Raw genomic sequence first — 12409 nt, 5'->3', positions numbered from 1 at the left:
GACATTTATAGAGAAAATATTAAGATTTGTATTTGTCCCTAGATTTTTTTAATGTTTATTTATTTGAAGAGAGAGAGAGAGAGAGAGTACGCAAGGGGCAGAGATGGGGTGGGGGGAGACAGAGAATCCCAAGCAGGGCCCATGCAGTCAGCACAGAACCAAATGAGGAGTTTGATCCCAAGAACCATGACATGACCTGAGTGGAAATCAAGAGTTGATGCTTAACCAACTGAGCCACCAGACACCTCCCTGGAATTATTAAGAGGACTGAGTTAGGGTTTAGGCACAAGAACCATTTAGCAGTTTGTACTTTTTGAAAAAGGTCTGTTTGCCTTACTTTCTCTCAGTCCCAGGCATTTGTGGGCCATGTTTACATTTCAAAGACATGAGAAGATGGGTCACTCTGAGGACAGAGAAAGACTGCAGGTGTCTCCAAGAAGGACTTTGCTTTCCTAAAGCCAATCCTGTATAGTCCCTTTTCCAGAACTGGGAGAAGTGGGGGTGGGTGAAGGGACGGGGGAGCTCTGCATGGACCCCAGAGCTGCGTGTCTAGTTCTGTCCACATTTGTCAGGACAGCTGCTCTCAGTGTCTCAGACTTGGATTTACGTGAAATGACATCATGGGTTGATCGAATCTCTCCAAGCATATGAGCCTCAATTTGCTTCCTTCCCTCTGGGGCAAGGCACAGTTTTATGTATTCCTGGCAGATGGAATAGCCCCCTTTGGGTGTAAGATGGGTCCCCAGAGAACGTAGTAAGGATATTACCCTCCCAAGACCCAGAGTCACCCACAGTGACAGCCAAAGGAAGGAACCCACGAGCCGCACACCCCAGGCAGGCAGAGAGCTAAGAGCAGTGACGCAGGGTGACACCAGCCAGGAGGCAATGGCGTCTCTGGGAGAGGAAGGATCCACAAGCAATGGAGGTTCGTGTGGAAAGGGTGGGACAATGAGAAATTTCACTAATCTCTCTGGACCAGGCACTGTGGACAGAGATTCAAAAGAAGAGCTGATTCTGCTGAGATTCCACCCTTTCTGGGTTCTGCCAGTTTTTCTAAGACCTCTCCAGCAGATCTTGGTACTTATCAGAATTTCCACTTGGCCATTTAAGGGAATAATGTAACAGCTTGTCAGAAAATCACCCAGTTTCATCAGCTCTGGGAGGGCCTCATTTAGGGGCCCTCCTCTGAAGGTAGAATGGGGGTGTCCCTAAGGCCATTAATATGGCTGTGTAGTCTTTTCAGAGAGGAAAACAAATTGACGCTAGAATGACTGCTCAAAGGAGCAAAGAGTGAGGCAAGAGGAGCTGCGTCAGTCTTAGAGCTTTTGTGTTGGTACCTCTTCCATCTTTAATTTTTCATTAGCCTTTTGCAAAGAATGTTTCATTGAAACCACCTTTGAATTTTAAATCTTTTAGAGGCGTCTGCTTGCCAATGAACAGAAGTGTCCTCTTTTATCTAATGTGAGAACTTTTGCTTCTAAATGTAGTTCTTAAATGATCTTATTCCAAACTGGAAAATTCTCCATTATGGCCACGGTATTTCTAGGCTGTAATTGCCCTGAGGCCTGGCAGCAGATCCATAGGACCTTAGCCTTGAGTGGAGCTAACCCACACTTCCCTCCAGCCATAAGTCTCCACAAGGGAAGTGTAGCTACATTTCTGTCCAGCTTTTTGGGGAGTCTCCAACTTGATGGTTATCAAGCTAGTTCCTCAGGACACAAAGCAAGCTTAGTAAGATTTTGCCATTTTTTGCTAGATGTCCGTAACTTCTGGGACTATAGTTTGTAGACATAATATAAGCAGGTATACAAGAAGGTGGTTGCACTTGACCTCTTAGAATTTAAGGACCCCAAGAGCTAACTTTGGGCTTCTCAGAGCAAAACGAATATCCAAAAGGGATGAGTCCTGGAATTGGGGATTGCATGTGTCTTAAAGTATAGCTCTTTGCGCAGAAATTTTCTTGACGTGGATGGGTGGCCCAGTGACGATCCAATCTATTCCCTGAGCAAGTTATACTATCAAGGGGGTGTTCTTGAGGTGGTGAGGATTCTAATAGCCTTTAAATGCTTCACCTATGCCCATCAATTTTGCGGGTTTTTCTGTCTCTGATCCCTGTTAGCAGTAGCCTCTATCTCTACAAAACAAGAAAAACGGTTGTGTGCACCTTAGTGTGTGGATAGTAACCAAGAGATATTACTGGGCTCTGGCCACAAGAAGGCTCTTTGTGCACCACCATTAATTCTTCTGGAAATTTGCTGAAGTTTCCATTCAAGGAATGTGGTCAGAAAGTTTGGGAACTTGGCTCTGGGAAGATCAACCCTACTGTCCACTTAGGCTCTGGGCAAGCGTGCCACTTCAACTGGGGTCTAGACAAAGAAGCTGGTTCAACTGGGCTCTGACAATAACCTTCTGCCAGCCCAAGGTGACCCGCATTGTAAAGGAAAGCCAGCCAATGAGATCAGGAGTTTGAATGCAGAGAGACTGAATCTCAGAATCAACAGGAACTCACCTACAGCCCTTGAAAATGGTGAGGAAGACAGTGAACTCAAGGGGCTCACAGTTACCTCCCCTGGCTGTCTCCTTGTCTCTGAACGCCCCTGGAAGTTCAGTTCAGATCCCATCACTGCCACCAAATCTGTTCAATAACAAAAATTCAAGCAAGTAAATGTTAAAGATCTAATGGCTGTATTAATCATGTGACTTACGAGTCTAGCAGCATCCCAACTTGCAAGTAGAGAGGAGCTCCAGAGGAGCAGGGAGTGCAGAAAAGGAAATTATTAGCAAAGAATCCATTTTTCTAGGCAATATCACTCTCCTAAGGGGACAAGTGGCCATTGGTAAACTCCATAGGGCTGACCAGGAAATTCCCATGTTCACTGGTTAAATGTTACTGCTCTGGGAGTTGAAATTGCACTTAGTCTTATTTTAGTGATTTAGGGCCTTAAGCTAAGTGTTGCCATTTTGGGTCTGTGGTTTTTTTTTCAACAGACCCAAGATGATGAAGGCTGACTTCAGAAATTGAGACTTGTATATATAAAGCTCTTCACATGTCTTGTTATGTGCTTGTTCCTCACTGCTTAAAAAGTGCCTGCTAACCACAAGGAAAGTACACACTGGTTCCTTCTTGGGGCGCTGGTCTGTCCTGTCCATGCTCAGGACTTGACTTCTGAGTCTAGAGAGTTACTGGATCACAGCCGGGCCAGAGCACATTCAACTCTGCCCACACTGTCTAAGTATGTCCAGCGTCTGGGAAATGAGGCTCCTTTGTGCTGCCATGACTGAGTCACGAGTGACCCTGGATATTCACTGTCATGTGGTGATGGTCTTTGGGACAAGGGTCCCCCTGCCTCCCTTCCAGGCCAGGCGCACGCTCCTACTGCAATGAGTGTTTGCCGAGCAGCATTGACCAGTGGTAGAAACACGTTCCTTGTGTAGAATGGAAGAGTGTTTGTACACATTAGCTTCACCCTCTCTTTCCAAGTTCCACCTAACGGTGGGATATAAAATTCAAATCTAAAAAATCCAAGAGCATACTAAAACCTCAGCAGCCAAATTACCTTTTTTTGTGTGTGTTAAGCTGCTTTGTGTGTGTTGACCTGGCTTTGTCAAATGAACAGCATTTTGTCACCTGTAACTCATGTTTATAGGTGATACTTTGGGTAGAACAGATTGAAGTGAGAGGGACTTTGACTGCTGAGTAGAACATTCCTGAAAGTTGTATAGTTTTTCTTATTTCATTGTCAAGTAAGAATATCAAAAGTGGACTCTCTCTTGGGTATTTATGGTGAGCAAGGTTGCTAGATGCTTTCACGTGCACTGTTTCATTTACCCATGCAGTGACGCTCAGAAACATCATTGTGACCTTCATAATTTGGATAATGAAACTGAGGTGAGAATTTTTCTTTTTCTTTTTCTTTGTATGTCCCAAACCCCATATAATTTTAATTCTATGGGGTAATAGCAAAACATTTGTGCTTCTGATAAAGGCCACTCTATTAAAGAAAGGTTTCTATTTGTTTGTTTCCCATTAATAGTTGACAGAAAAGGTGGCATATTCTCATGAAAAATGGAAAGGGTTCTGGGAGTTTATATTCATGTTCACAATCACATACCTTTGCTTATTGAAGGAAAAAGAATCTCTTGATCAACCCCTCCTTTATTACTATCATGTTTGATGATGCATTTGTGTTCTTTATCCATTGACTCTTCTGTTACAGTCAGCCAGGTGAATTTCATGTATGTGTCCTTCATCTTCATGGTGTTTCCCTGCTGGGATTTCAGAATTGTTTTGCCGTTCTTTTCTTTCCAATCTATCTTGATAAAACCAGGGAAAAAATCCTCAAGAAGACAAAGATATGTTCCAGCCTTATGGAGTTTTATTTCAGCAGTTGAAGGAAGAAAAGTTGTGAGCTTGGGGGAAATGTTTTCAACAGGACGTTCATCTGTGGAGGAAAATGGAATGCAATGAAAACTATTATTAGAGAAACAGAAACATTGTGTGGTTTGGAATCACCTCTGCACAGAGTACAAGAAGGCAAAGTTGCCATAGTATTAGTACTTACTACGGCCTTTCATCCACAGCGGGTTATAAAGTCTTTATTTTCTTACATTCCATTGGAAAATAGGTACAAGCAGTTATGAACTTGCCCAAAGTTATAGCTATTAAGTGGCTAGTTTAAATCTTGGAATTTTTAAAAACAATACACAGTCATTTGTTTGAATGAGAATCTATTTTCACGTACACTTGATAATCTACCAAGTTAACCTTTTAGTTTCAAATCAGATCCCATACCCACTTCTCTTACTGAAGTTCTCCTTGATTTCTGATTTTATAGATCATCTCTCTCTTACATTGGAACCAGTCCAAGATTTTGAGTAGGACAATGTTTAAAGCTGTACTACCAAACTATTTACAATGCCTTGAATTTAGAAGCAATGGGGTAATATTTACAAAACTTCTATTAAAAAATTGTTTTAAGTAATGTTATTATACTAACCTTATCTAGCAATGCAATGGTCTCAGTTTTGTTTTGCTTTAGAAAATGTTCACTAAGTGCACATTTTATATTGGAATTTCATTTGGAGTTGAAGCATGACTAAGAAGGCACCGTACTTTGACTGTCAGTGTCTCCCCACCAAATGCGAATCTGCCCTAAAAGCCTGCTTAACTTGTCATACCCACAACTTTCTGATTTCACCTGCTGAATACAGTTACATGTAACCGGTGTAATGTTAGGAGGTACGGTTCCAGAGTTTCCTGCACACGTCATATCAAAACATATAACAAAACATCATCGTTTTCAAGAGCATGTCTAGCCTGTCTTGCACCCACCTCCCTCCATCAACTCGCATTTTGTTCTTTATCATTAAGAGTCTTTTGTGGTTTGTTTCCCTCTTTCCTCTCCACCCCCTTCCCATATGTTCATCATTTTGTTTCTTAAATTCCGCATATGCATGAAATCATACGGTATTTGACTTTCTCTAATTGGCTTATTTTGCTTAGCATAATACATTCTAGTTCTATCCACTTCACTGCAAATGGGAAGATTTCATTGTTTTTGATGGCTGAGTAATATTTGATTGTGGATATATATATATATATATCACATCTTCCTTATCCAGTCATTGACTTTTGGGCTCTCTCCATAGTTTGGCTATTGTCAGTAATGATGCTATAAACATCGGGTGATGTTTCAAAGGCACACCCCTTTGAAACTAAAAAAGATTCATTTTTAATTGTAATGATATTGTCATGATTTTAGCCTTCAGTCAATACATTAAAGACTGTACTTTTCATCTTAGGAACTTTGAGTTTTTATAGGAATATTTCTGATACATCATAGTTATGAAAATTTCTGGATGGTAAGACACAATGCTTACCTCCTTTCCCTTTTCCTAAGCTAGATTCTTGAAGTTTCATTCTTTTCAGGATAGAAGGAATCTTGAACTTCCATAACTTTCTCAATGTAAGAGTTAATTGAGGCTTAGTGTACTTTATTATATATCGTTAGTTCCCATATTTTCCATAATTATATGACATGAATATGACATGTCGTTTCTTTCAACATTCTTTTTTTAAACTTACTAACAGGGTTTCTGTGGCCAAAATCATTTTCCTAATGCTTAAAATAGAAACTAGTTTACAAAATAAATAAGCTTGTCCAATACATTTATACATACATTCATAATCAAAAGAGTTCAGTAAGTTGCCTATGTGGTATGTGTTTTGTGAAGTTGAAGCTCTATGAATTCTATATAAATTTACCAAATACCTACCATATATCAGTGTATTATTTCAAATCTTCATATTAATGTTGATTCAAAATTTCTCTAGTTTGTTCTTATTTTTCTTTTATTAAATAAGTATATAAATTTCATATGCAAATATGAATTTCAAATTTATGACATTTCTAAGTATTCAAAAGTATGAACTGTATCTCTAACCATATTTTAAGTATGTTCTAACTATTATTTCAACCTTTAATTGTGTTTCTAATAAATACGAGCATGAAGCTCAAACTTGTTTATGGTAGAGATGATAGCAATTAAGATAAAGGGTAAATTTTAAAGTCTGTATAACAACTACAAAAATACAAAAATAAAGCCTTAATCTCATTTCTGTTGTTAAAAGAGGAAAAAGTCCACTAAACAGAAACAAACACCTCTAAATTCAAGTGTTTCATGTGTTAGTGGACACTAAGCTAAATTTCCATTGGAGCAATAAAACATACAGCTGAGTCCCCTGGCAAATTTCTGCTCTGACAGTATGACTGACTACAGACCACTTTCCATACTAAACACAATTCTCCCTTTAGGTCTGAAATGGGGCCACCTCTATCTTGTACCTGTTATGTGTTAGACAACATGCCAATACTTTATTCATTCTCTCATTTAATTCTGGTCTACCCCTTCTGAATACATACTGTCACCCCAACTTATGGATTAGAAAACTGAGGCCAGAGAATAATCACCCAGGTTCATATAAGCAATAAGCAGTGAAGCCAGAGCCCTCAGTCAGCCTGAGTCCAAAGCCCAGGTTCTCGACAACTTTTCACCATCAGAAAAGGAAGTATGTCAACTCACAAAATTTACCCGTCATGATTAACTCCATTCTTGGGCCAAACCCTTTCATGACAGTTATACATGTTGTATATGAGCACTTTATAATAGTCCACACGGACACAAAGTCAGATGCTATTGCAGTATTTGCACAATGTTGTCTATGCTGGCCCGTACTGTAAGGATTGATATTAAAATCTCTCCTAAGATTTCCACATCTAAGTCCATCCCAAACTTCTTTTTTCTAAACATTCTTAAATATTATTCCAATTTGATTGCTTCTTGCCTTCTTTCTTTTATTGTGAAAACATTGCCATCTTCTGTTACTTGCCTGTGATGACAAATGTTCTGTCACTGACAAGTTTTATAAAATAATTCCATAGGGGCACCTGGTAGCTTAGTTAGTTAAACGTATGACTCTTGATTTTGTCTCAGGTCGTGATTTCATGGTTCGTGGGATCCAGCTCCATGTCAGGCTTTGCCCTGGTAGCGCAGAGCCTGCTTGGGATTCTCTCTGTCCCTCTCTCTCTGTCCCTTCCCCAGTCTCTCTCTCAAAGTAAATAAATGAACTCAAAAAATAGAATAAAATAATTCCGTAGTAATTCCACCCATATCAAATCTTTAGTGTGATTTAGCTTTTCTGAGTTCTTTGAATTCAGTGAACTATTATGGCCTTCAATTCAAGGGACCAGGATTTGGATACTGATTCGTTTTGGGGTTTTAATTTGTTTGCTTAATGTTTATTTATTTTTCAGAGAGAGAGAGAGCCTGTGAGCAGGGGACGAGTAGAGAGAGAGGCAGAGGACTGGAAGCTGGCTCTGAGTTGACAGCAGTGAACCCAATTTGGGGCTTGAACTCACGAACCATGAGATCATGACCTGAGCCAAATTGGACACTTAACCAACTGAGCCACCCAGGTGCCCCCTGGTTAATTTTGGTTATAACAAGTTCTGTGGATGAGCAAGTCAAGTAAATTAAAGTCATTGCTTTGTTTATTTTAAAATGATGATGTTAGTGTGAATCAGTTCAACACTCCACCAGGCGCTGAAGTGAGTTGGAAATGAAACAAGATCTGGAAAGCGACATGATTAAACCTGCTATGGCACTGGGAGATTATAATGATTATCATTACCATTATTATTAGCAGTTGTTTGTGTTGATTGTGTGCTCCAACACATTTTATCTCATGGGATCAAACCTTCCTTACTAATGGAAATACAGTATTTGGGGATACCGGTTAGATCTATGTCAATGAAACATGGAGACTCATTCCTTCGTTTGCACCCCAGTTTGCTCTGCTATGTCTGGAATTCACTGAGCCACCACCACTGGAAATGTGATTTTGACACACCAGTTAGTAGGCAATCATTTGTCTTGTCCACTGCATTTCCAGTGTTAAGAAAGTCAAAGGGAAGATTGGCTACAGCCTGGTAATATGGGGTCAGTTCATGGAACTGCTTCACCTGTGTTGTCCAAAGCAAATGGCCCTTTTCCCACCAACAGCACAATCTATGTGCATTCCAAGCTTTCACCAGAAATTTCTACCTCAAAATGACTTCCTTCTAGATCATGCCCAAAGTTTGGCTTGAATCTCCCACTGTGGGCCTTCATGGCCAAATGACTAGATCAATGGCCGGTTTCTTGGTCCTCCAAACCCCCTATTGTCACATTAGATCCCCACGCTGTCACCTGCCTGACCGTGTCTGCTGAAGGTCACCATCTGTGAATGACATTAAATGTCATGGTGCCACTGCCCACAGTAATGATGCAGTGATAGCATGAAATGCTTTTGTTTAAAGACCTTTTCTTATTTCACTTCATATTCCCCCTAAAGGATGCATGCTTTGAAGTCCTTTTCTCATTTTTTGGTGGAAAGACACAACACATTTGAAAATTTGTTGTGCCTCATTTTATCAGTTAATAAAAAGTATGGACTCTACCACATTTTTCTCCTATCTTTGAACATAAAATTTTACCCTGTGTTTCTTGCTAGATAATCATGGACCGTTTTTCCTCTGCGTTCTTTAGTGCTTTTGATCTTTTATTTTTATTTCATGGCCTAACTGTACTTGTGTATTTTATTTTAGGTCTTCTCAAATAGATTTTGGAAGGAAGCAATGTAAGTAAATGAGAGCCTGATTTGTGCGTTAGAGCTTGATTCTTTTTCTGCCCCAGAGCTTGATAGTTTAGGAAGACCTGCCTCGAAGGTCACATGAAAAATGGGAGAAGATGTTTGCTAATCCCACTCTGGGATATAGACATAAAATATGTGGTATTCAAACACACTGAGATACCACAGAATAAGGTGAATCTTTCTTTCCCACATCATCCTTCATGAAACAGTGGTTGTCTTATGTTTTAGTCCTGGGCAACCTCTCGTATTAAAAGAGGCTCTTCCAATATTCTACTTTGATGAATCAGTCCTACTTGGACAAGCTATCAACCTGAAATAAACTCAGTTACTTCCAGTTTTAGAGATAATACTGGTAAAAGACAATAAAGAAGTTAACTATAGGTTTGGTAAATAGTACTTGGGACTAAAGTCTTTATGCTTTATGCTTACATTACACAAATATATGATTAAATAAAATAGATGGTTTTATTTTATTTTGTAAATAGGTAATTGTCTCTTCCAATAAAATACCCAGTGACATCATTATCTGGGAATCCCCAAACAGACACTCAGACTCTGTGATGACTCAGAAATTTGCTCTGAAGTCGACACATGTAGAAAGTCTGAACAAAATTTTGGATGAAATGTGAGGGCACAAAAATCAGATTTCTCAACTCATATTATAAAAAAGATATGCTTCTTAATTTTTGAGTATAATCCAATAAAAACATAAAAATATTATAAATGAATATTTCACATTGCATCTATATTATTCTGTTTATATGATCAAGTTGCTATTCCCCCCCACCTTTTACATCCAGGTATTTGTGCTGAAAAATGAAAGATCATCCTATACTCAGGCTAACAATATTTGAAGTAATGCCTATTAAATTCTAATCATTTTTACAAATGGCTAACAGTGAGTCTTAGAAATTGAAAGTGTTCTTGAAATCTGACCATTTGTTCTAAGTGTCCTATAGACTAGATTGTAGCTAATACATTTTTCTCTACTCCTGATTTTGTCAAGAACTGCAGTGGATGGTAATGGAATTCTGGAAAATTGACTTTTTTTATTACTTACCGTGTCCCAACCTATATGGAGCCATTTCCATATTTAATTTCATTTAGTTCTAACCATATCCACTTGAAATAGTTGTTACGTTGACAGAATGGATGAATGGAAATATAGCAAATGTCAACGGTAATAAATGTCACTATGAAATTTCAATTTTTTCTTTATTCTTTATCTTTTCCATTTTTTTTTCATGTTAGGCATGTATTCTTTTTATAATTTTAAGAAATCAATAATCAGTGAATCAAAATGTATTGGTTGAAGGATGGTTATACACAACATGATAGATGCAGATTCAAATTTCTCATTTTTCTCTGCACTACTCTCTCCTAAAAACATACTTTTCAAGACCTTCTGAATTATACCTGTATCACTATTTTTTAACTGGATTGATGCAATGTACACTGAGTATATAGTCGCTTGGAAAAGAGAGAACCAGAAAGTTTCTTTTCAGTTTATGAACTCAGTCGTGCCTGTGATCACAACCAGTAAAGAAACCATACTATATCATTTCTTTTCTTTTTCCAGCATTTTTACCAGCAGTGTGAAAATTCTTTGAAAACTTTTTTGACTCGATGTTGCAGGCTCAAAAATTCCTTGTGAGATGTTCTCCCTCATCCAAGAAAAGATTCATCTCTAAGGTTAATAAAGAATGAGTACATTTACTAATCTGAATTTTAGAACAAAAACAAACCCAGCTTAAGACATTCCTGGATACGTCTACACAGTTAAATACGTTGACACAGACAAGAATCACCTTCTGACAAAATGACAAGTTTATCAAGTTTTTGCTCATTCTTTTCTATTGGTTATGTCAGAATCAAATAAACAATACAAACATATTTACTCATCTTTCAACACAGAAATCCCGCGGGGACCTGACATCCCCACCCGTCAGGGACCCCCAGCTGCTCCAGCAAGTTTGCTCCTCATCAATGTCGTCCATGCGAGCTCAGGCGGCAACTGGCCCCAAGGACCAGGACAGAGTCACCTACCTCTCCAAGGACCCCGCTGCCATTTGTGACCAAACTGGGACCGAATCCTGGAATTCTGAGGCAGCACCGGCACCTCTCCTGCCCCCCCTGCATCGGCTGCCTCCCCTCCTCACGTTATATGGAAAAAAATGAGAGAATATTTACCTGTCATCCAGAGCTCAGGTTTGGGAGGAGGATTGTTTGAATAGCTTCTGCATCCGCCATAGCCCACTGTCTGAAAAGCTTTTACAGAAATCTCCCTTTGTGCCTCTTCTAAAATTTTGCCTACATTTTTCAATATATAAACATACAAAAATGGGTCCTGCTACTATTAAACAAAGATGAATCACAAGCAAAATCACATTAGATATGAACGCAGTCGAGAATGGATGAACTGACCCCTCTCTGTCTATCCATCTTAATCACATACAATGGAGAATATGATTTTACCTTTCCTCAACATTTTGCTGAATCTTCCAAATCTCTTTTCTTAAGGTTTTCATGTATCAGAGCAGTTATTTTCTTACAGTGTAATTTACAGGTACAGGTACTACTTCTATAATTTTCAAAGAGGAACAAAAGTAGAAATAATATATTTGAACATATAATGAATTTTCAATTTCTTAACACGTATTTCTGTTTGTTTGTGTCTATGTATTGAGGGGCAGGGACCTGATTTGCCTGTAAAGCAGTTTCTTCCAGAATCCCATTCCCACTGATAGTAGACCAGATTAATTGTTACAGAGTCTGAAATCTCAGTGATGAGCACTTACCTTATTTATTGCTGAAAGAACGCCACTTTGAACTTGAAATCACCCTAACAGTTCACCTGCTCCAGCTCTTATGCTGGATTCAGTGTTTCCAGTGCATTTGATGCCAATATGGAATTAAGACACTGAATGCAATGGTGTGGAAAGGACTTGTCATTTTATAGAAATGCCCTAAGAATCACATTTTGAAAATTTAATAAATCCATATTCAACATGACTTATTGGAGCTTTTGGGTGGGCGGAGAGGAGAGAAGAGAGGCAGTTTGGGTGCCAGGACAGAAGCAGAAACATGGTTTCCTGCATGAGGGGTACAAATTATGAGCTATTACTAGTTAAGCATTCAACTAAGGAGTCCATTTAAAAGATTAGGCTCCGAAAAGTAAATATTCAGAAATAAAAATGCAGCTTACTCTTTCTAATA

General features: G+C 39.0%; 1 gene segment (V, D, J or C); it reads right to left on the bottom strand.

Moving 5' to 3' along the window:
- Nucleotides 1–2509: 2509 nt before the first annotated feature.
- LOC120227618 lies at nucleotides 2510–11503 on the bottom strand (the record flags this gene model as incomplete). The annotated part of the segment is given in 3 exon segments: nucleotides 2510–2635; nucleotides 4113–4442; nucleotides 11384–11503. Coding segments are annotated over 3 exon segments (576 nt in total), but the record flags the coding sequence as incomplete, so codon positions are not given.
- Between the last annotated feature and the right edge of the window lie 906 nt (nucleotides 11504–12409).

The sequence above is a fragment of the Hyaena hyaena genome, unplaced genomic scaffold (assembly GCF_003009895.1).
Source record: "Hyaena hyaena isolate Hyena2069 unplaced genomic scaffold, ASM300989v1 scaffold_2582, whole genome shotgun sequence".
In the NCBI taxonomy this organism is placed as follows: Eukaryota; Metazoa; Chordata; class Mammalia; order Carnivora; family Hyaenidae; genus Hyaena; species Hyaena hyaena.
The sequence above is the reverse complement of the archived record's forward strand: the minus strand, read 5'-3'. Positions and strand labels throughout refer to the sequence as shown.